Genomic DNA, 25,493 nt, shown 5'->3' with positions numbered 1-25,493 from the left:
TGGGAGACTCAGAAGTTTCTTTTTGTTTTTCTTTAATAGTTTATTGATTTTTAGAGAGCAAGGAAGGAAGAAGAAAGAAACATCAATGTGAGAGCACAACCTGGATCGGCTGTTTCCTGCATGTCCCCTGCTGAGGATCAAACCTGCAACCCAGGCATGTGCCCTGACCAGGAATTGAACCAGCAACCTTTTGGTGCTCAGGATGATGCCCAACCAACTGGGTCACACTGGCCAAGGCAGAATCAGAAGTTTTAAGCAGGGAGTCAAATGGGAGGGGGTGGGTGTCCAAGAATGCCAGTATCGGGGAGAAACAAATTCTCCTCTACCCTCAGAGTTCTTCTGGTTGGTCTATCATCAAATAGACATAAGACAGATTCGCAAGAGAAAATAACCAAATTTGCCCAGCCGGTATGGCTCAGTGGACTGAGCGTCTGCCCCTGGACTGAGAGGTCCCAGTTTGATTCCCTGCCAGGGCACGTGCTGGGGTTGCAAGCTCCATCCCCAGTAGGGGGTGTGCAGGAGGCAGCCGATGGATGTTAATATCTCTCTTTCCCTTCCTCTCTCTCTAAAAAAAAAATCAATAAAAACATATTTTTAAAAATAACCAAGTTTAATACATATATATGTCTGGAAACTGCACATATGAGTCTGAGACCCCCACATGCAGGAGAGGTTCGGAGACAGAAAAGGGGGATATAGACATTTGAGCTAGGTTTGAGGTAAGGTGCCTTGGGGCTTCAAAGGGCCATTGCAGGATAAGAAGAGCAGATGTTTATTAAGTAAAAGTTTTCTCTGCCATATACATAGGTTGAAAAGGTTATTGCTAATAATTTCTTGTTATGGGCAAGACCCCTAATTCAGTTTCTTCCTAGGTAGTTAAAGTGATGGGCAGAAGATTCTCTTGAGCCTGAAGCTAAAATTGCCTTTAGCTCAAAACAACTGGAATACCACAGAAGCATATCTTTGGGTGACTCCTTCTGAACCGCCACACCACTAAGGAATCAGGGTATTTTTCTGATAACTAGAGGGCACTTTTGGCAAATTTCTAGGTTGGAGTCAGTACATTGCACTAATGAGAAGGTGGAAGGGAGAAGAGGAAAGAGAAAAAGGTGAGTTGTGAAGGAGAGAAACGCTGTCTTTAGACTCTCCCCCAACAAACACACAAGAACTTTTTGCCCATTTCTCTTGTTTTCTGACACTATTCTGCAATCCCTGGATTTTCTCATTCCTCAAATGTCGTTAGGATCCTTTCAGAAACAACTCTTCCAGTCTTGGGGAAGGCTGGCAGGCAGGTCATTTCTAGTGACGTGCCAGAGTCGCCCAGAAGAAAAACAAAAAGGGAAGTTTAACAGAGCCGCCTCAGGGCTCACCTGGTCAAACGTCTCATCCTGCGTTCATTCATTTATAAGTATCTTTTTTTTTTTTTTCTTTTTAAGAGAGTGGAAGGGAGGGAGGGAACTTACAACCCAGGTAGGTGCCACTGACCGGGAATGGAACCCCGGACTTTTCGGGTGTACGGCCCACGCTCTAACCACGGAGCCAGGCCAGCCAGGGCTACAGGTGTCTTCTAAGCACCTTCTTTGTGTTAGTCCCTGGGGGTAAAATAGGAGTCAAGTGGCCCTGGCCTCACAAGGAGGAAGGCGTGAGGCCCAGGGGCACGGACTCGCCCCAAGTCACACAGCTAAAAGTTCTGTGGCCACACCGGGTCTGGAACGCAAAGGTTCCCCAGGGACACTCTCTGTCCTTTTCCCGGGAACTGGAAGTAGCGCGTCTCAGGAATGCAGGTCCCTGCAGGACTCGGGGGGCCGGAGGGTCCCCACTGTTCCCACGGCCCAGCTACAGAGACAAGGGCGGGACCAGCACTGGCGGGTCGGAGGCGGGGCCGAGAGGTCACAGGACCCTGCAGCTCCAGGGCGGACCCAGGACCACGGGGGGCCGACGGCCCGCTCGCGAAGGAGAATTGTCCCTCTGCAGCCGCCGTAGCAGAGCCGAAGCGGGCTCCGCCCCCGAGCTTCGTCCCGCCGGACAGAGGGAGTGACCAGGGATGGCTGGCCACGCAGGTGTGGGGGCCCCGCTGTGCTCGGAGCAGTTCGGCTCCCAGGCGGCCCGGAGCTGCTGCGCCGCTGCCGACGGGAGCCTGCAGTGGGAGGCCTGGGGGTGGCGCTGGTGGGGGCGCTCGGGGGCCTTGGGAGGGAAACCCGGAGGGCGAGCCTCGCCCCCCCTCTCCCGTCTCCTGGCCGTGTTCCTGCCCCAGGGCTTCCCGGACAGCGTCAGCGCGGACTACCTGCCCTACCAGCTCTGGGACTCCGTGCAGGTCAGCGGCGGCGGGGGGCGGGCGGCGGGGGGCGCCTGCCCTCGGCGTGGGCCGCTGCGACGTCGCCGGTCACACACCCCGAGCTGATGCTGGAACTTAGACCTCCACGCCCCTGAGCCCACTCCTCACCCCATTTCTTTTTTCGGTCCAGGCCTTTGCTTCCAGCCTCTCGGGCTCCCTGGCTACCCACGCAGTCTTGCTGGGCATAGGGGTGGGTAATGCAAAAGCCTCCGTTTCGGCTGCCACGGCCACCTGGCTGGTGAAAGGTAAGCGGGGCCCCTGGAGCCTGACCTGTCGCTGCCCTCAGCCCTGCCGTCTCTGGCCTCTTCTCCTCCGACCGAGAAGCCCAGCCCCTCCTTTACTCCTCTCCGTGTTCTGGACTGTGATGTGTGCATTTCTGGACCTGTGCCTGATGAGGCCCGGGAGCCGAGTCCCCAAGTGCCTGAACAGTGCCTTGTATTCCACTAAGGAAAAAACAAAATTCCGTTGAGTAAATTTTAAATATTTTTATTGGCTTTATTCAGTGATCCTGCGCACCAGCCTTGCAGCCACAGAACTGTTCAGAGACCCTAAATTATCTGGATCCCAAATCCCTAACTTAACCGGCCCCTCCCCCTCACCCCCAGGCTCTTTGTAGAGCGCGCTTAAGAAAATAAAAATGCCAGCTGCCTGCGGTGTGGGGAATTGGTTGGTAGTAGAAGAAAACATTTTGTAGTTGGTCCTAAAAGACAGGAGGTTCAGAGAAGAATGAAAGGCATTTTAGATTTTTTGGGATACTAGATGGTGCTATAAATAATAAATGTAGTAATCCTCTGTTAAATGTGTACAGTTTGTTGAGAAACCACTGAAAAAAAAGAAGAGACAGTTTGGCCCCATGCCACCCAGAGAGTGAAGTAAGGAAGGAAAGGGAAACTGCCCTATGCCCCACCTGTATCAGTAGGACCCATGGGGTGCTATCCACCATCCTTTGCATGAACTCCTGTTCCCACTGAGGATTGAAATGAGAGCCAGAGTCCAGCTCATCTGCTCCTAGCCTCGGCCTGGCCACATCTCTGATGAGCCTCCCTGAATCTTTTAGAGAATCAGGAGGCTCCTGCTTACATCCTTAAGCATTAAGACTGAGGAAACTGGCCTGACCGGTGTGGCTCCTGGTTGAGTGTCGACCCATACACCAAGAGGTCACCAAATCGAGTCCCGGTCAGAGCACATGCCCAGGTTGTGGGCCTGATCCCCAGTGGGAGACATGCAGGAAGCAGCCAGTCCACGTTTCTATCTCTCCCTCTCCCTTCCTCTCTCTCTGAAATCAATAAAGAAAAAAAATAAGCCCTGACCGGTTTGGCTCAGTGGTTAGAGCATCGGCCTGCGGTCCGGAGAGACCAGGGTTCGGTTCCCGCTAGGGGCACGTACTTCGGTTGCAGTTTGTCCCCGGCCCTGGTTGGTCGTGTGGGTGGCAGCCACTCGATGTGTCCCTTTCACATCGATGTTTCTCTCTCTCTCTCTCTCTCTCTCTCTTCCTCTCTCTCCCTCCCACTCTGTACAAAAAATGGAAAAATGTCCTCAGGTGAGGATTAAAAATAAAAATAAAAAATAAAAAAATAATAAGAAGAAGAAACGTATATGTCCTTAAAAAAAAAGACTGAGCAAACTGGCCAGACATGAGGTACCTCTGGGATAGTGCACATCAGTGAGGAGTGGTGATCTGTGGCTGCTTGTCCTACTTCACACAAACAATGCTTATATGCCCGTCTTTAAATGTACTGTCTCCGTCTTCATAGTAGTTCCGAGATAGGTATTGTCAGTTTTATAGATGAGGAAACTGAGGCACAGGAAAGTAACTTGCCCTGGGTCATAGCCAGTAAGTTGTAGGGCATGGATCTTAACCCAGGAGGGGTAGTTCAGAGTACATTTTCATACCACTGAACTGCTTAATTTGGATCTTTTCCGTTGCTGTCCTGTTGGCGAAGTGTCTGGAGCGCAGCAGGAGGCTGTGTGAGAAGCTGATGTTTCCATGTAAAGCTGAGCACCCTAGTCCTAGCACCAGCATGCTGCCTATAAATGTCTTTAAATTAATTTAAAAATAAGACCACTTTAAGATATAAAAAAATAACCATTTACTTTAGAGCCTGTTGTTGATATTTTTTTAATTAGAAAGAATTTTACAGACTCATTTCCATCAAATATGGGGAATTTGTATGTAGAACTTTAAGAAACTCCCTTAGAATTTTCTGATGTGGTCATTTTCAGTTACAGATCTCTTTTTTTTTTTTGAAGTTTTTCTTTGTTTAATTTTTTTAAATTGATTTTAGAGAGAGAGGAAGGGAGAGGGAGAGAGAGATAGAAACATTGATGAGAGAACGTCGATCAGCCGCCTTCTGCATGGCCCCCACTGGCATGTGTCCTGACTGGGAATCGAACTCGCGACCTCTTGGTGCACAGGTTGACGCTCAACCACTGAGCCACATGGGCTGGGCTCAGTTACAGGTCTCTTAATGGAACATGATATTAATTGTCATGTCTAACAAGAGGAGTAGTATTGTTAGCAGCTAATATTTTGACAGGCATACTGCACACTTCCATAATACATCACTTAATCTCTGGAGCAGCCATATTAGGTGGATGCCACTGTTGATCCATTTTTCAGAGGGGAAAACTGAGACACAGTAAGATTTAGTGACTTGCCTAAGATAACGTGGGGCCAGGTTTTGGACCCAGACTGACAGACTCCTGTGTCCCACTGTTAGCACCATACTCTTTTTGCCAGTTAGGATTTTAGAGTGGAGCTAAGTGCAATTTGTGGACAGCTGATCCCTTACTGGGACTCAAAAATCTCTAGATTTTATAGCTCAACTAATTGTAAACGAGGCAGAGACGAGCAGGTAGAAATTAAGTTTTCTAGTCTTGTGGACAATGCTGACTTTAAGATAATAGGGAGGGTATGGGTCATCATTGCATCCTGGTGCCAACCTCCAGATTCTGCCAGGGGCCTTTGCAGACTGCCTCTGGTGAAAGATGCAGTAGGCCCCCTTTCTGCCACGTGACCCTTGTATGCAGGACATACACCTGAGTGGTTATGAGTGTGCAGTTAAGGGAAGAAAAATGAGTCTGGCCCAGTGAACTGTCTCTCAACCAGTAAAAGTAATCTTGCCATGTTCAGAGCCACTAAGTTGGTTTTAAAGAATTTTATTGGCTTTATTCATTGATCCCGCCCACTGGCCTTATAGCCACAGACACTGTTCAGAGACCCTAAATCATCTGGATCCCAGATCCCTAACCTAACGGCCCCTCCCCTTTCCCCCTAGGCTCTTTGTGGAGGGCTGCGCAAGGAAATAAAACTGGCAGCTGCCTGCCGTGTGGGGAATTGGTTAGTACTAGAAAAAAACATTTTGTAGTTGAATCTTAAATGGAACGGTGAAAACTTTGTGTAGAATAAAAGGTATTTGAAGGGAAGGGGTAAGGTGAGTGGCAAAGAGAGGATGCCTATATAGCCAGCCTGGTGGGTGTTACTTGCAGGGACATCAGGAGATGCAAATGGAGAAGAGGGCAGGCTGGGAGGGAAAGGTGTTGACCTGCCTGTGAATGAGACAGCCGCTGCTCAGCCCCAGCCAGCTGTGACAGTGAGGGAGGGCAGGTCCAGTGTCGCCATATCTTCAGGTTCTTTCTGAAAAGCTGGGAATCCAGATTTTCTGTAAAATGTCCCATGTAGTTCATCTGTCTTCTTCAAGTTTCAGGTGCTTCGTCTGTGAAAGGGGCTGATTCCTCTGAAACTCAGGACTGTTGTGGAGATTGAAAGGCATATGTATTTCAGGTGTCCACCAGAGTGCTTAGTCCAGGACTGGGTAAAAGATGTCTCGTTAGAAGGCCTCAGTGTCTAAGGAGGGAGGCTGTGGCAAAGGATGAGTTCATCTGGTTCCAGTGGAGAATGGGGAAGGCTGGTATATATCACCACCTTTATATGTTGTGAGAAGCTCCCCACCTTCCTATCCACCACCCAGCTTCCCTTCCTGCATCTCCACTTAAGGATTCATGCCCTTAAGCTAAGACAAGTTGGGAATCCTCTGTCTGCTGTATCTGTCCTTTCCAATGCCCACTGTATGAGGCCTTTCTGGTTGTTTGGTTTTCAAATGTCCTTTGTGATCCCCCTGCTGAACGTAATGAGCCCTATTCCCAGTATAAGGTATAGTCTAAATCGGGGCGGCAGACTTTCTGTAAAGGACCAGATAGTAAATATTTCACACTTTGCATAGTTTCAGTCACAGCAACCTGATTCTGCCATTGTGTCACAAAAATATCCAATCTGTTGCTGACCTAAAAATAGAAGGCCTTTCAAAGTGAGAGGCAACAAACATTTATTTGAGGTTAGTAATAGCTATTTGGGATTCCTGCCTCCCTTCCCGACCTTGGTGGATCACGCCTGTGCAGTGGGGAGCGGCTCCCAGCTCCTCCTTGCCTTAGGCTGGCTGCAGTCTTAGTCTGAGTGCGGCTGTCTCGAATAAGATGAGGCTTTGCTGCTGTTCCTGGTGGTGGTGTTGGCATTGGTCCAGTGCGATGCCCAGTCAACCTTCAATGCCTAGCAAGAGATTAAAGATGCAGTAGTCCATGGGGCCACTGCTCAAGTTCCAGATTTGTGTTTCCTGAGGTTATAGACGGGTGTTTGAGGAGAACATACGGGCTATTAGCCAGAGATACCCAGACATCCAACTGAATATATGTACCAATATATAGACACACGGCATCTTTCCTGTCAGTCTCCAAACTAGTATTAATAGGCTTAATAATTGTTGGCAAGGATCCTTTAGCTTTCTTTTTTTTTTTTTTTTTTTTTTTGTTCCTTTATTAATTTTAGAGAGAAAGAGACATCAGTGAGAGAGAACATCGATTGGCTGCCTCCTGCATGCCCCCCACTGGGGATTGGGCCCACAACCTGGGCATGTGCCCTGACTGGGAATCGAACCAGTGACCTCTCGGTTGCATGGGACTATGCTCAGCACTGAGCCACACCGGCCAGGCAAAGATCCTTTTGCTTTCTTTGGCATGCAAGCTCCTATCATCTGGCAGTGGGGCCAAGACTATAAAGTCTATGCATTATGATGGTTTTCTTTTTATTTTTTTATTATTGATTGATTTTAGAGAAAAAAAGAGAAACATTGGTTGGTTCCACTTTTTAAAAATATATTTTTTTAATTGATATTTAGAGAGGAAAGGAGAGAGAGAGAAACATCAATGTGAGAGTGAAACATTGACTGACTGCCTTCTAAACACCCCTTACTGGGGATGGAGCCTGCAACCTGGGCATGTACCCTGACCAGAAACCGAACCTGCAGCCTTTCAGTGCACGGGACAGTGCCCAACCAAGCCACACTGGCCAGGGATGTTCTACTTACTTTTGCATTCACAGGCTGATTCTTCTATGTACCTTGACCTTGGATCAAATCCACAACCTTGGCATATTGGAACAATGCTCTAACCAACTGGGTTACCTGGCCAAGCCCAATGGTTTTATTCTTGAGCAACATGTTTGAGAACCATTGTATGTCAACAGATGCATTTGCGATAACTTTGAACGATGTACCTATGTGGTCTAAGCTGGAATCTGGTCACCTTCCATCCGTGCAGCAGCTTGTTCAGTGTGCATATGGATTCAATCCCACACCACTGATCATAGCCCCGCCTATCAGCACTGAAAACTCTTTTGCCTTAGGGATTTTTGCAAGAGCAGCATGACTGATATTATGAAGGCCTGAACTGAAGACAGCAAACTGTTAGTACAGGCACATTCTTTCTTGGCAGGCTCACTGTACCTCTTGGAAAACCTCAATGCAAGACAGTTTTTCATTGCTGGCACTTTTTTTTCTCTTCTTTTTTAGAGAGAGAGGGGTAAAGAGAGGGAGAGAGAAACATCCATAGGCTGCCCCCCATGGCAGACCACACCCACAACCCAGGCACATGCCCCACCCAGGAATTGAACCATCCGCCTCTTGGTACACTCAACCAACTGAGCCCCATCGGCATATTTTGGAATTCTGCACATTCGTGGAGTGCAATAATACTGGATAGTTATTTTTTTCTCCCCCAAGTTCACTCAGTTAATAGTTTTTTAAAATGTAGACATTTCCCAGCTAGTGTGGCTCAGTGGATTGAGCGTTGTCCCGTGGACTGAGGTCCTGGTTCTGGTCAGGGCACATGCCTCGGTTGCGGGCTTGATCCCCAGCAGGGGGCGTGCAGGAGGCAGCCGATCACTGTTTCTCTCTCACAGATGTTTCTATCACTCTCTTCCCCTTCCTCTCTCTCTAAAAAACCAATATAAACATATTTTAAAAAAATATAAATAAATAGCCCTGGCTAGTTTGGCTCAGTGGTTGGAGCATCAGCCTGCGCACTGGAGAGTCCTGGGTTCGGTTCCCGCTAAGGGCATGTACCTCAGTTGCAGTTTGTCCCTGGCCTGGTTGAGGTCGTGTGGGTGGCAACCACTCAATGTGTCTCTCACATTGATGTTTCTCACTGTCTCTTCCTCCTTCTCTCCCTCCCGCTCTATCTGAAGATAAATGCAAAAAAAATGTTCTCTGGTGAGGATATATATAAAATGTAAACATTGCTACTTACACCTTTTTTTCCATTAGTCATATTTGAAAAAATAGCATAATGAGTTAGAATTTGATTTTTTTTTAAAGATGTCTGTTAAATTTGTTGTGATTTTATGTGAATTTTCCTTTTTTATAGTTTAGAATTGATCTTTTGGGGAATATAGCTAAAGTTCTCAAATACTTTATAAGAGTTTATAAGACATCTCTGATTTGATCATGTCCAACTTATATAGGTTTCAAGATACTGCAGATTGTGAATAGTGCATTATACAAGATTATGGGAGGAGATCCTATGTGCAGAGTAGTCTACCAGTGTGTGTGTGTGTGTGTGTGTGTGTGTGTGTGTGTGATTACCAGAGAACTACTAAATGACTACTTTTTTTTTTTTATCTTTATTGTTGTAAGAATTACAGATGTTCCCCCTTTTATCTCCCATTGATACCCTCCTTCCCGCTCCCACCCCCCTCCTACCTTCCCCACACTATTGCGTATGTCCATTGCTACCTTCTTTTTAAATCCTGTTATAGGTCAAGTGTCTTGCCTTGACCAATCTAATGAGTTGATTAACTGGGCCTTTATTCTTAACTCAGTAAAAAACTAAGCAGATATAAGTTAAATAAAAACTTTGAATTTATTGCCCAGCATACCTATTAACATTATATATAACAGTCATCTGCTTAGATTTTTGTTTTTGACTTAGTTAATTTCATAATGCATACACTTTAGATTTACACACAGATAATAGACCATTTACCAGTTTTAGGCTAATTGAAACTCGCCTTACTAAAGAAAGTTTATTTGAACTTCTTTACAACATTAATATTAGATGAATGGAGATCAGTTGTCTAATTAAACTTGCCTAACATATATCAGAATTGTATTATATTTAAGAAACAAAGTTGAAAAGTTTTTTATTCAGTGAATTTAATATCTTTTCAGAATTCTAAAAAGACTATAACTAATTTAGTAGGAATAGGGCCATAATGTAGAAAAATAGTCATATAACAAGAGTCATGACAAACTTCAGCTTCTATATAGGAATAGAAGTGGCAGGCCTAGGTTTGTTAGTGGAAGTAAAAGGATTTATGGGAAAGATAGTTCATCTTTGGATCCACCATTTAACGTGACTGTATACTGTTTCTGGATGCTTGTTGAATGCATTTCTTAGGATGATCATGATTGTGACAGCCTCAAGGTGGAGCCTGCTGTACCCTCTAGCTGACAGGAAGTTAGTCTGCAGAAAACTGGTTAAAACGGCTTATCCTTTTCATTAAGACTGCAGAACTGTTAACCTCCGTTCATGCAGTGGCAAGAGTCAATACAGTTTAAACTGGGAAGTTACTTGCAGGTTATTGCTATTCAGGTGTAATAACATTTTGTTCTCTTTTCTCTTTATTGTTGACACTATTACAGGTGCCCCCAATTTCCCCCACTTTGCCTACCTACACCCATCTCCCACCCGCCTTCCCTCTGGCCATCAGCACACTGTCGTCTGTGTCTGTGGGTCAGGCATATGTGTTCTTTGGCTAATCCCTTCACCTTCTTTCATCCAGTCCCCACCCCACCCCCTGTTATCTTTGACTAGGGCTAAAACTTTATTTGTACCAGCTCAGACTTCCTCTCTTCTGTAAGTTGAACACACTGTTGAGTGTGTCCAGGGTCTTTCTTCAGATGGGCATTCCACTAGTGACAGTCAGCCATGAAGAAAGTAGGATTTTATTTCAACGTTTTCCGTGTTTGCCTTGGGTGGATAAATTGTCCTTTAGAGACTAGCTTTAAGTAGCTTAGACTCTGATAAAACTCAGCTATTTTGTTGATGCCCATCTCAATATTGTTGTTTCATCTTTGGCCATATTTAAATCTAGGATTTGATGGAGATTAGTGAAAAGTTAGTGGGAAGCATGAATAAAAAAAAAAAAAAAAAAAACTTGAAGGGAAACGGGAAAGTTTAAATGAAACTATTTACAATATAGTTTTATTCCTAACATTTCAGAATTTATTAGTTGCTTATAAACTTGTGTGGCTCTGTAGTTTATAAATGTCTACGTACTACATTAACAGTGGTTAGAAGACCACAGAACATGACGGCAGGTTGGCTAATGTTATTGGGGTTTTACTGCAGTTGCTATTGTGGAAGAAATTATTTGTTAGATTAGTTTTTTAAACGTTTAAAAAGAAAAAAAGAATAATTATTCAGGAAGCATTGATTCAGGCAAAAGCCGCAATCTAATTAGGAGATAAACGCAATGGGTATGAGCAGGGCAAGGGAACAATTATATCCACAGAAGGAAGGCATTTCTGTTAGTGCAGATAACATAACAGTGATTCTGGTTCTAAACAGTGGTTTGACTTTTCAGTCACTAGTCATGATAGTCTGCTTTCTTGTTATCTTTGCGAACAGATCTCTAGGGCAAACAGTTGCTTCAGTCCAAATTTAAAGGTTATTGTAGCCTGTTTTAACATTCCAAAGATTTGAGGCATAATACATAAAGGCAGTTCCTCTGGGATGGCATCTCTGTCTCCATTTTAAAGTGGCTCCATTTTTCTCTCTTTTTACTTTGTAAATTAATGGGCACAGCTGTGTTCCTATAAAACACTAAAAAAAAAACAGGGCCCTGGCCAGTTTGGCTCAGCGGTTAGAGCATCGCACCGCGGATCAAAGAGTTGTGGATTCGATTCCAGTCAAGGGCACGTACCTCGGTTTTGGCCCGGTCAGGGTCGTGTGGGAGGCAACCAATCCATGTATCTCTCTCACATCAATGTTTCTCTCTCTCTCTCTGTCTCTCTCTCTCCTTCCCTCCCACTCTATCTGAAGATAAATGGAAAAATATCCTCAGGTGAGGATTTAAAAAAACAAAAACAAAAAAACAGGGATTGGAAGCCCACAGACCACAGTTAACTGATCCTTGGGCTAAATCAGTGTTTTTCATACTGATTTTTGTTTGCTTTTTCACTGTATTTGGAGCCTAAAACCATCCTTTTCTGGGTCACTGTGGTGTCCCCCGTGTCTCAGTGCCTGGCACAGAGCAGGTGGCCAGTGAGCCTTTGTTGTACAAATGAAGGTCTAGTGATTCCATAGACTCTCTGACTCCCTAGGCTGAGGAGGCTGCTCCCTCTGCCCCATACCCCCAGTTCTCTGTCACCAACCTGCACTTCAAATCCTTTTTATCTATTTGTATTCTGGTGACCACCTGTGAACCTGCTGCCCAACCTGAGGGCCAGAGTATCACCAGTGAGCTCTGAACTTTCCACACAGGATTTCCTGTTTCTTTAGTGGTTTACATATAGATGTACAGTCGTCCCTCGTTTATCGCGGTTAGTCTGTCCAGACTCTGGCGGTCGCACCTGACGTTGAAGGATTCCTGGGGTGCTCGAATGCACAGGCCTACAGTCCATACGTACAGTAATTTTAATTGTAATTGTAATACGGGGTGTATAATTGACTCAGACAACCGAGCGCACGCTGTATCATTTTCACTGTCTTGATCAACTTTTTAATGAATATATTTGAAAAAACTGCGATAGAGTGAAGCCCCGAAAGTCGAAGCACAAAGTGGCGAGGGAGGACTGTATACCTAAACACTATATTGTTTAGTTTTTTGTTTGTTTTAGAGCTTTGTGAAAAGTACAATGTGCTGTATACAGTCTTCAGGACCGACTTTCATGTCAGTTTTACCAGGTTCCAGCCGTGTTGACGTGAGGAGCTGTCGTCCATTGGGTTTTCACAGCTGTGTGATGTGCCAGAGGGCATTTGTGCATTCTGTGATGAGCATTTGCATTTTTCTATTTTTTTGCTGTTATGAGCAATGCCACAGACTATTTCTGGGCCATTATGTACACGGGTACATAGTCCTCTTGGGTGCCTGTGGGGGAACTGCTGAGTCTGGGCACTTCTGACCCGTCACACACCTATGTCTGTTTAGAACTTATTGACTGGGCTCCCAAGGACGGTGACTCAAGGCCAGTCAGACATCTCGATGCCAGGGTCTGCCAAGCCCAAAGGCTCTTCATTCCTTACCAATGCCTCTCTCCCCCAGATTCAACTGGCATGCTGGGCCGCATCATCTTTGCCTGGTGGAAGGGGTGAGTTTGTCTTCCAGGTCAGAGAATTCTGGCCACTTTCCCCAGACAGTGGTCATGTCTGTCTCAACCCTGGCTGTATTTGTAGCTCTTCCTCTCTCCTACCAGTTTCCAGGGTAGAGGAGATTTAGCGACCGTAGCATTAGAGCCGAGGAGTCTTTAGATAGAATGCCCAGTGCAGGTGGCTTGCCCGGGGTCACCTAGCAGTGAAGCCACATGGCCGTTGTGATCAGATCTGCCTTCGTGAGCACTGATTGCCACTTGCTGCCCATCGTGAAACAACATAGAGTCACTCAGGCTCTGAGTGTCTTTTGTTTGCTTGTTGAAAGAAATGCCTGAATGGGGCAGTTCTTAGCCCAAAAGGAATGACTGCTGCAGACACTGGAGTGGTTCAGACACTTAGTTGGACTTTGCTGAGCTGAGTGGGAAGTGGGCTGGAGCAAGTCATCAGGATCCCTGTCTCACATGAGATCCACATCACCATTTATTTTGAAGGGATGGAGGACCTTGTGTTGCCTGCTTCCTCCTCAAGTCAGTATTGGGCAACCTCAGGAGCAGTCGAGTATATTCTGTTAATTGTGATTGTGAGGTATATTGGGACAGTTTATGCTGAGTACTTAACACATTGCGTGGCACATAATATGTGCTCACTGAACACTAGCTGCTATTAACAGCTCTGTGCCTCACAAGTTCTCTATATGTCATCTCTAATTCTTACAACAACTTTTTAGAGTAGGATTGAATGTGTACATTTTACAGATGTGAAGCAAACCTAAAAGAGGGAAATTACTCACCCATGTCACTCAGCTTGTAACTAGTGGGGTGGGATTTGAACCCAAAGCCTGCACTCCTTCTGTGGTGTCAGGCTCCTTTATTGGGCAGAGCCCTAAACCAGGCCCATGCGTTCCAGTCCTGCCTCTGGCACATATTTCCTCGGGGGTTCCCTGTGTGTGTCCCATTCCCCACCCAGGAATGCTCCCTTCCCCTCTGGGAGATGTCAAAGTAAGGCTCAGGGTTGATGCTGCAAATTCTAAGCTGGGGCTGCAACATCTTCTGCCATTGGGGAAGTTGTCCCCAGGCGTTTGTGCATGGATCAGGGAGTCACTCTGCCTGGCAGAAGATGTGGCCATCATGGTGTTGTGTAACAAATATCCTAGGCCTGGATGGCAGAACCTGGCTCTTTCCCTTGGCCTATCCCCCCACTCTCCATGTGATCTGAGGGGAGTCATCTCCCTTCTCTGGGCTGATTGTCTGTAAAATGCAGAGGTACACTAAATGTAGTGCTTACCAGTCCAAAATATGTGGGCTTCCTGCTGGGTACCCTCAAAAGCAGGAGGGAGAGAAAGGGAGGTGGCAGAGGAACCCAGGGATAGCCTCGCTCAGCAGAGGGCCAGAGGGTGGGAAGCAGCTATAAGACAGTTCTATACCTTGATGTGCCCTGGGTTAGTGAGAGGGAAACACTAAGTGACCACCGAAGGTCCTCCCTACTAATGGTAGCATCTCAGGCAGCAGGGACAGGGTGCTGGGACAGGTGTCTGGCTGGGGTATAGGCTTTCTTGAGCCCTTCGGACCTAACCTTGGCCTAAGGATGGCCTGCACTGTCCGCAGGACGTCTTTTCTTCTTGAATCCAAATCGCAAACCTCTCCCCCCCAACAGGAGCAAACTGGACTGTAATGCCAAGCAGTGGAGGTGAGGAGCTGGGACTGAGGGGAGGGGAGTCTTCTATTATGAAGGCCTCTCACCTCTAAACTCTGATCCTTTCCCCCAGGCTTTTTGCTGACATCCTCAACGATGTAGCCATGTTCCTCGAGATTATGGCTCCCATATACCCAGTGTGTTTCACCATGACCATCTGCATCAGCAACCTGGCCAAGGTACCCACCTATGGGGAACCTCTATACCCATATGCCTAAGGTATCTGCCTTAGTGGTGCTGTGTGTGGGCTCCCTTAGGGCCCACTGCTGAGTCCAGCCTAGGCCTTGTGTTCAAGGCACTTCTAAAAGAGTGAAAAGTTCAGATGTTTCTACTCGGACCCAACCATACTTCCTGATCCTTCTTTTTTTTTTGGTACGTGCCCTTAGCGGTAACCATACCCGGGACTCTCTGGTCCGCAGGCCAACGCTCCAACCGCTGAGCCACACCGGGCAGGGCCTGATCCTTCTTTAGCAGACAGCCGTGGTGACTCAGACCGTCTGCAGCGGTGTCAGCACTGTGAGGGAGCTCTCGGCTGAGTGGGGTGCTCCAGTGCTGCCGTCTGGGGACAGCTCCCTACTGCCTTTCATTCCTTCAGTAAAATATTGATTGAGTGCATTTAACACAGAAGGTGGGCCCTCCCATCTTTGAAAAAGATTAAACAAATATTTATAGAATTATAGCTCCAGCCCTGGCCAGTTTGGCTCAGCAGTTAGAGCGTCTGCCTATGGATCAAAGAGTCTTAGGTTCATTCCGGTCAAGGGCACATACCTCTGTTGCAGTTTGCCCCGGCCCTGGTCGGGGTCATGCAGGAGGCAACCAGTTGATATGTCTCTCTCACATTGCTGTTTCTCTCTCTGTCTCTTACTCTGTCTGTCTCCCCCACTCTATCTGGAAATAAATGGGGGAAAAAAAGTGTCCTCAAGTGAGGATTAAAAAAATTTTAATTAAATTAAAATTAAAAAAAAAAAAAGAATTATAGCTCCAGATATTCCAGATGAGAAGTGTAGGGGCAAGAGAGTTCAGGAGGGAATGTGGCCCAGTTAGGAGATGAAAGCAGCCCCCTGGGGCTGGGTCCTAAAGAACGAGTTTAGGGTGCAGGGTAGGTGTTCTGAGCAGAAAGAACAGTGTGGGTCAAGGACCAGCGGCAAGACAGAGCACAGACTGGATGGTGAGGCGAGAGCAGCAAGAGGGGTGAATGCGAGCTCGGATGGGCCAGGCCGCTCACCCTCACGGTTCCTGTAGGCCAGCTTCACCCAGATGCGGCACCGGAAGCCCAGCATGGTTCGGGACAGAGCTTAGCAGTCTTCACCACACAGTGAAGTGCGTGGCCCAGACTAAAGACCCCTAAGAAGATTGAGATCCGCCTGAAAGGGCCCTCTGCCTGCTCACACTCACTCGAGAGTAGTGCTGCTCCCAGGGCAGTGCTGACTTTCAGATGCAGCAGCAGCTCTTCGTGGTGGGGACACCCAGCTTCCCCGGCCATGCACTGGAGGCTGGGAGCATCCGCTCACCCCCAGGGAGGAGACCGGAGAACACCCAGCTTCCACAGCCATGCACTGGAGGCTGGGAGCATCCGCTCACCCCCAGGGAGGAGACCGGAGAACACCCAGCTTCCCCGGCCATGCACTGGAGGCTGGGAGCATCCGCTCACCCCCAGGGAGGAGACCGGAGAACACCCAGCTTCCCCAGCCATGCACTGGAAGCTGGGAGCATCCGCTCACCCCCAGGGAGGAGAACGGAGAACACCCAGCTTCCCCGGCCATGCACTGGAGGCTGGGAGCATCTGCTCACCCCCAGGGAGGAGAACGGAGAACACCCAACTTCCCCAGCCATGCACTGGAGGCTGGGAGCATCCGCTCACCCCCAGGGAGGAGAACGGAGAACACCCAGCTTCCCTGGCCATGCACTGGAGGCTGGGAGCATCCGCTCACCCCCAGGGAGGAGACCGGAGAACACCCAGCTTCCCCGGCCATGCACTGGAGGCTGGGAGCATCCGCTCACCCCCAGGGAGGAGACCAGAGAAAATCCTGCTGTGGCTGTGAACCAAGGGTTGTGACCTCTGCCATGTTTCAGATTCCACACTGAACTCTGCCTTTGGGGCCTCAGTCTCCATATCGGGGAGTAGAACAGGGCCCTGAACTTCCTCCTCCCCTTTGCCCCAGTGCTCGCTAGAGTTCTGATCTCAGTGACCAGCACCTCCGTCCCCCAGGTACTGCAGCCAGAAGCCCGGCTGTCATCCCTGCCTTCTTTTCCCCCCTCACCTGTTACCCTCAGCTAATCTCCGTTCAATTCTGTTATTTTTCCTCCTGAATCTCTGTACTCCAGTCACTCCTGTTTCCATGCCACCCGCTGCCTCCTAACTGCTGAAAAGCACAGTTGCTCCCTAGGTGGTCTTCCTGTTTCCGTTCTCACCCTCTCAGTCCTCAGAGCAGCCCAGGCATCCTTCTAAGAGTGAAAATCAAGTCAGCTCACGTCCCTACTCCATTGCTCTTAGGATGAAGACTTACGAGGTTTTCGAGGTTCTGTGTATTTGGGATCCCGCATCACTCCAGCTCCTTTAGTACCACACTCCTTACCTTTGAGCAAACTGTTTCATCTGCCTACATAACAGCTTGTTTACTTTTTTATCATCTATTGATTTACAAGCTTCCTGAGGGCAGGGGTTGAGGCCGAATTCTATCATACCACTTCAGTATGTGCCTGACATCTAAAAGAGATTTGAGAAATGTGAGGTGAATGAAGGTGATTAGTGAGTGACGCTTGTCAATCAGCTTTAGATTTCAGAGGGCGAGACCAGGTCCCCTTTGGAGGTCAGGGCCGCTCTGTGTTTGGACTGGCCTGGAAGGCTTGGCTAGGCCTCCACTGGGGCAGAAGAGAGTGCAGTTAGTTACGGGCAGGCAGAATGCAGGCGCAGGCGTTAAGTTGGACCAGACTGGGCCAGGGGGAGGGTGCAGCCAAAGTAGAAGTTGGAGAGCAAGAAATTCTGGGCTAAGACTGGGCTTTGGGTCCCCACCTTGGAGAAGGAAGTTGAGTTTCCTTCGGGCGGGTCCACAGGGCGGTATGGCAGGCAGAACTTGAGTGTTCTCCTGGAACAAGACTGAGGTGGCCTAGTGGAAGTGCAGAGGGAGAAGCAGTACCAAGGACAGCATTCAGGGATTTGCTGTAGGGTTGCCTGAGGCCTGCTTTCCTCAAGCTGGTTTGCATTCACAGCCCAAGGCCACTGACCTGCACTCTTCCCTGTCCCCACCCAGTGCATTGTGAGCGTGGCTGGCGGGGCCACTCGAGCTGCACTGACCATGCACCAGGCCCGGAGGAACAATATGGCCGATGTGTCAGCCAAGGATGGCAGCCAGGTGAGCAGCCAGGACTGGAGGGACGATGTGGGTGAGGATGGTGGTGTGACAGGATGGGGGGCATCGGGCCAGGTCACGGTTTGGGAGTGTGGAGAGAAGCACCTGAGCGCTCCTGGGGTAGTGTGGGAGACACGCAGGAAGAAATGTGGGTACTCCCTGCTCTGACTTTCAGGATGGGTGGGCAGGTGTGAGGGTACAGGCCTGGGGGCAGTAAGTCCAAGCCGATCACCCCAGTCTCTGCCTAGTGCCCATGCGACGAGGAGGAGCCTGGCCGTGGCCCTGGTAGGCCGTGGCCCCGGGCTGGAAGGTGGATGTTCTGGTCATATGAGGCTCCACGGGTTAAAGCACTTGGCAGGTCAAAAAGTGCTCAGCATGTGAGGTGACTGGGGTCACTGACTGGCCAGGCATCCACTCAGCAGTTTAGCAGGCCTTCTGGCCCAGCCCCTCACCTGACCAAGGGAACCTGAGTAGGGATGTCTCACCCCTACAGGCTGAACCCTACAGGTGTCGGGCCCCCCTAACCGCCATGCTAAGTGCGTATGTGCATTGCCTCATTTAACTCTCACATCAGCCCCGTGAGGTCAATGCTGTTACTAGCCCTGTTTTACCGATGGGGAAAGTGAGGTCCAGGGATGTCAGAAATGGGACATGATTTTCTTTGACACTGGAGCAATTTAGGAATCTCTCTTCTCTCCAGTTCTACTTTCTGGCCTTCTCCTAAATTGTTTTGCTTGGTTTCTAAATAGAACATCATTTCTTTAAAAATTAAAACTAACTCCTTTCACTAATATTAATACAAGCTAAATTTGTTATGCATCAACTATGTATTTCATTTGTATGCACTCATTAAGCCCCTGTCGTGGTCCTGTGCAGGAGGTACCCCTTGTTGCCATTCCACCAAAGAGGAGATAAGGAATAGAGCCGGTCTCCCTGGGTCCCCTTGCAGGTCCCTTCTCTCGGGAACTGGTTGAACTAGTTCTTCCGCATTATCTCTCCTGTAGGTTGTTAGGGAAAAGACAGAAGTACAGTCCAAGCCTTGCTCTTTAGGACTCCCAGCGGCTGTGCCAGCCCTCACATCTACTCTCCTGCTAACCCTCAGCCCTCCCCACCCCCAGGCTGCATTTTCCAAGGCTCCAGGGCTTCCTCCACCGCAGGGGCAGTTACACCTCCCAGGGGCAGCCTGGGACATGTTCAGTCCTGCAGCAACACCTGCCTTCCGCTGATGTGGCTGCTGGACATGACTGTTCCCACCCAGGGAAGAGGAGGTTTCTGGTCCCCAGTTTACTGTCACCCCCACAGCCTTTGTGTCCATAGCCCACTCCCTTGCCGAGATGTCTGGGTAAGAAAAGTTCACCAGCCTCAGGCACCCCCTCTGTCAGGACCAACTCTCCTGGGGACCCCAGTAATAAGGGGCACAATCCAGACTCTTCCTCCCTCATGATGAGTTGGGGGCAGGTGAGCTGGGGTCTTTCCCTCTTGGGCCAGCTCAGTCAGACCATCAGAGGGATTTAATAACGTTGATTTTCAAGGTAAGAGATTTGGATCTTGTGACTTTCTTCCTAGGTCATTCCTTAACCATTTGCAAAAGTATTTGCCAGTAATAGCACACCCAAGGGACTAGGAGGAATTCAGACATTTTTAACCACCCAAGAAAATACTGCCCCATGCTGTGGACATTTATTTGGTAGGGCTACTCAGGTGACTCCTGCAAAGGAGAAGACAGTGTTTCAAGGGCGTTGCATCTGCCCGGGCAGAGAAGCAGCCGCTCTCTTTCATGTGACGGCATACTCACTAAATGTACTAGGTTCCCTCATCAGGGTGTGGAGCAGGTGGTTCTGGGGCAGGGAGGGGTGTTGAGAAAGGTGCTTGGGGCTATTCATTCTGGCCTGGAGGGGAGCCCTCCAACTCCCAACCCTTCTGCCATTTTCCAGGAGACGCTGGTAAACCTGGCAGGGCTCCTGGTCAGCCTCTTGATGCTTCCCCTGGTGTCAGACTGCCCGAGGTAAGCCAAGGGCAAGCACGGGACAGAGGTGCCAGCTGGGCTGCTGCCCCTACTGACCGCCTCACACCATCATTCCAGCTTCAGCCTCGGTTGTTTCTTCCTCCTCACCGCCCTCCACATCTATGCCAACTACCGGGCAGTGCGAGCCCTGGTCATAGAGACCTTGAATGAAGGCCGGCTCTGGCTGGTCCTGAAGCACTTCCTTCAGAGGGGAGAGGTACTTGATCCCACTTCCGCCAACCAGATGGAACCGCTGTGGACAGGTGACCCAACCCCTTGGTCTCAAGTTTTATGTCTCAGCCTGACCCCCCTGCCTGGGACTCCTGACTCCAACTTCCCACAGGTTTCTGGCCAACTCTGTCTCTGTCCTTGGGGGTCCCCCTGCATCGTTTGGTCTCCAGGTAAGTAGCTCAGTGTCCCACTAGTCACTGCTGGCCCCCACTTCCCACACATACATGTTCCAATTACACACTGGCCTTCCTTATTACACATGGGTTCCTCATTACACACTGGCCTTCCTCATTGCACACTGGGTTCATTACACACTGGGTTCCTTATTACACACTAGCCTTCCTCATTACACACTGGGTACCTCAGTACACACTGGCCTTCCTCATTACACACTGGGTTCCTCATTACACACTGGGTTCCTCATTACACACTGGGTTCCTTATTACACACGGGTTCCTCATTACACACGGGTTCCTCATTACACACGGGTTCCTCATTACACACTGGCCTTCCTCATTGCACACTGGATTCCTTATTACACACTGGCCTTCCTCATTACACACTGGGTTCCTCATTACACACTGGATTCCTCATTACACACTGGATTCCTCATTACACACTGGATTCCTCATTACACACTGGGTTCCTCATTACACACTGGGTTCCTCATTACACACTGGGTTCCTTATTACACACTGGGTTCCTCATTACACACTGGCCTTCCTCATTGCACACTGGGTTCCTCATTACACACTGGCCTTCCTCATTACACACTGGGATCCTTATTACACATGGGTTCCTTATTACACACTGGGTTCCTTATTACACACGGGTTCCTCATTACACACTGGCCTTCCTCATTGCACACTGGGTTCCTCATTACACACTGGGTTCCTCATTACACACTGGGATCCTTATTACACATGGGTTCCTTATTACACACTGGATTCCTTATTACACACTGGCCTTCCTCATTACACACTGGGTTCCTCATTACACACTGGGTTCCTCATTACACACTGGGATCCTTATTACACATGGGTTCCTTATTACACACTGGGTTCCTTATTACACACGGGTTCCTCATTACACACTGGGTTCCTCATTACACACGGGTTCCTCATTACACACTGGGTTCCTCAGTACACACTGGGATCCTTATTACCATGGTGCCTTTATTACACACTGGATTCCTTATTACACACTGGCTTCCTCATTACACACTGGGTTACCTCATTACACACTGGGTCCTTATTACACATGGTTTCCTTATTACACACTGTGTTCCTTATTACACACTGGCCTTCCTCATTACACACGGGGTTCCTCATTACACACTGGGTTCCTCATTACACACTGGGATCCTTATTACACATGGGTTCCTTATTACACACTGGGTTCCTCATTACACACTGGGATCCTTATTACACATGGGTTCCTTATTACACACTGGGTTCCTCATTACACACTGGCCTTCCTCATTGCACACTGGATTCCTTATTACACACGGGTTCCTCATTACACACTGGGTTCCTCATTACACACTGGCCTTCCTCATTACACACTGGCCTTCCTCATTGCACACTGGCCTTCCTCATTACACACTGGGTTCCTCATTACACACTGGGTTCCTTATTACACACTGGGTTCCTCATTACACACTGGGTTCCTCATTACACACTGGCCTTCCTCATTACACACTGGGTTCCTCATTACACACTGGGTTCCTCATTACACACTGGGTTCCTTATTACACATGGGTTCCTCATTACACACTGGGTTCCTCATTACACACTGGGTTCCTCATTACACACTGGGTTCCTCATTACACACTGGGTTCCTCATTACACACTGGGTTCCTCATTACACACTGGGATCCTTATTACACATGGGTTCCTTATTACACACTGGATTCCTTATTACACACTGGCCTTCCTCATTACACACTGGGTTCCTCATTACACACTGGGTTCCTCATTACACACTGGGATCCTTATTACACATGGGTTCCTCATTACACACTGGGTTCCTTATTACACACTGGCCTTCCTCATTACACACTGGGTTCCTCATTACTACACTGGCCTTCCTCATTGCCACACTGGGTTCCTCATTACACACTGGGTTCCTCATTACACACTGAGATCCTTATTACACATGGGTTCCTTATTACACACTGGGTTCCTTATTACACACGGGTTCCTTATTACACACTGGCCTTCCTCATTACACACTGGGTTCCTCATTACACACTGGGTTCCTCATTACACATGGGTTCCTCATTACACACTGGCCTTCCTCATTACACACTGGGTTCCTCATTACACACTGGGTTCCTTATTACACACTGGGTTCCTCATTACACACTGGGTTCCTCATTACACACTGGGTTCCTCATTACACACTGGGTTCCTCATTACACATGGGTTCCTCATTACACACTGGGTTCCTTATTACACACTGGCCTTCCTCATTACACACTGGGTTCCTCATTACACACTGGGTTCCTCATTACACACTGGGATCCTTATTACACACGGGTTCCTTATTACACACTGGGTTCCTCATTACACACTGGGTTCCTTATTACACATGGCCTTCCTCATTACACACTGGCCTTCCTCATTACACACTGGGTTCCTCATTACACACGGGTTCCTCATTACACACTGGCCTTCCTCATTGCACACTGGGTTCCTCATTACACACTGGGTTCCTTATTACACACTAGCCTTCCTCATTACAAACTGGGTACCTCAGTACACACTGGCCTTCCTCTTTACACACTGGGTTCCTCATTACACACTGGGTTCCTCATTACACACTGGCCTTCCTCATTACACACTGGGTTCCTCATTACACACTGGGTTCCTCATTACACACTGGGTTCCTTATTACACATGGGTTCCTCATTACACACTGGGTTCCTTATTACACATGGGTTCCTCATTACACACTGGCCTTCCTCATTGCACACTGGGTTCCTCATTACACACTGGGTTCCTCATTACACACTGGGATCCTTATTACACATGGGTTCCTTATTACACACTGGGTTCCTCATTACACACTGGGATCCTTATTACACTGGGTTCCTTATTACACACGGGTTCCTCATTACACACTGGCCTTCCTCATTGCACACTGGGTTCCTTATTACACACGGGTTCCTCATTACACACTGGCCTTCCTCATTGCACACTGGCCTTCCTCATTACACACTGGGTTCCTTATTACACACTAGCCTTCCTCATTACAAACTGGGTACCTCAGTACACACTGGCCTTCCTCATTACACACTGGGTTCCTCATTACACACTGGGTTCCTCATTACACACTGGCCTTCCTCATTACACACTGGGTTCCTCATTACACACTGGGTTCCTCATTACACACTGGGTTCCTTATTACACATGGGTTCCTCATTACACACTGGGTTCCTCATTACACATGGGTTCCTCATTACACACTGGGTTCCTCATTACACACTGGGTTCCTCATTACACACTGGGATCCTTATTACACATGGGTTCCTTATTACACACTGGATTCCTTATTACACACTGGCCTTCCTCATTACACACTGGGTTCCTCATTACACACTGGGTTCCTCATTACACACTGGGTTCCTTATTACACACTGGGTTCCTTATTACACACGGGTTCCTCATTACACACTGGCCTTCCTCATTACCCACTGGCCTTCCTCATTACACACTGGGTTCCTCATTACACACTGGGTTCCTCATTACACACTGGGTTCCTCATTACACACTGGGTTCCTCATTACACACTGGCCTTCCTCATTACACACTGGGTTCCTTATTACACACTGGGTTCCTCATTACACACTGGGTTCCTCATTACACACTGGCCTTCCTCATTACACACTGGGTTCCTCATTACACACTGGGTTCCTCATTACACACTGGGTTCCTTATTACACACTGGGTTCCTTATTACACACTGGGTTCCTTATTACACATGGGTTCCTTATTACACACTGGGTTCCTTATTACACACTGGCCTTCCTCATTACACACTGGGTTCCTCATTACACACTGGCCTTCCTCATTACACACTGGGTTCCTTATTACACACTGGCCTTCCTCATTACACACTGGCCTTCCTCATTACACACTGGCCTTCCTCATTACACACTGGCCTTCCTCATTACACACTGGGTTCCTCATTACACACTGGGATCCTTATTACACACTGGGTTCCTCATTACACACTGGGTTCCTCATTACACACTGGGTTCCTCATTACACACTGGCCTTCCTCATTACACACTGGCCTTCCTCATTACACACTGGCCTTCCTCTTTACACACTGGGTTCCTCATTACACACTGGGATCCTCATTACACACTGGGTTCCTCATTACACACTGGGTTCCTCATTACACACTGGCCTTCCTCATTACACACTGGGTTCCTCATTACACACTGGGTTCCTCATTACACACTGGCCTTCCTTATTACACACTGGGTTCCTCATTACACACTGGCCTTCCTCATTACACACTGGGTTCCTCATTACACACTGGGTTCCTCATTACACACTGGCCTTCCTCATTACACACTGGCCTTCCTCATTACACACTGGGTTCCTCATTACACACTGGGTTCCTTATACACACTGGTTCCTCATTACACACTGGGTTCCTCATTACACACTGGGTTCCTCATTACACACTGGGTTCCTCATTACACATGGGTTCTCATTACACACGGGTTCCTCATTACACATGGGTTCCTCATTACACACTGGGTTCCTTATTACACACTGGGTTCCTCATTACACACTGGCCTTCCTCATTACACACTGGGTTCCTCATTACACACTGGGTTCCTCATTACACACTGGGTTCCTCATTACACACTGGGTTCCTCATTACACACTGGGTTCCTTATTACACATGGGTTCCTTATTACACACTGGGTTCCTTATTACACACTGGGTTCCTCATTACACACGGGTTCCTCATTACACACTGGGTTCCTTATTACACACTGGGTTCCTCATTACACACTGGCCTTCCTCATTCACACATGGCCTTCCTCATTACAACACTGGGTTCCTCATTACACACTGGGTTCCTCATTACACACTGGGTTCCTCATTACACACTGGGTTCCTCATTACACACTGGGTTCTTATTACACACTGGGTTCCTCATTACACACTGGCGTTCCTCATTACACACTGGGGTCCTCATTACACACTGGGTT

General features: G+C 48.2%; 1 protein-coding gene across 1 annotated transcript in view; it reads left to right on the top strand.

Annotated features, from left to right (window-relative positions):
* Positions 1–2,029: 2,029 nt before the first annotated feature.
* The window catches only part of RUSF1 (RUS family member 1), a 34,965-nt gene continuing 11,501 nt past the window's right edge, over positions 2,030–25,493 (top strand). Inside the window, exons 1-9 of the mRNA XM_036279342.1 lie at positions 2,030–2,314; positions 2,466–2,580; positions 12,933–12,978; positions 14,633–14,665; positions 14,745–14,850; positions 17,923–18,024; positions 19,956–20,026; positions 20,105–20,289; positions 20,370–20,427. Of these exons, the coding sequence (XP_036135235.1) occupies positions 2,045–2,314; positions 2,466–2,580; positions 12,933–12,978; positions 14,633–14,665; positions 14,745–14,850; positions 17,923–18,024; positions 19,956–20,026; positions 20,105–20,289; positions 20,370–20,427 (986 nt within the window). The 5' untranslated portion in view covers positions 2,030–2,044. The remainder of the gene's footprint in view (positions 2,315–2,465; positions 2,581–12,932; positions 12,979–14,632; positions 14,666–14,744; positions 14,851–17,922; positions 18,025–19,955; positions 20,027–20,104; positions 20,290–20,369; positions 20,428–25,493) is intronic.

The sequence above is a fragment of the Molossus molossus genome, unplaced genomic scaffold (assembly GCF_014108415.1).
Source record: "Molossus molossus isolate mMolMol1 unplaced genomic scaffold, mMolMol1.p scaffold_m16_p_3, whole genome shotgun sequence".
NCBI lineage: Eukaryota > Metazoa > Chordata > Mammalia > Chiroptera > Molossidae > Molossus > Molossus molossus.
This window is presented reverse-complemented; position numbering and strand designations above follow the sequence as displayed.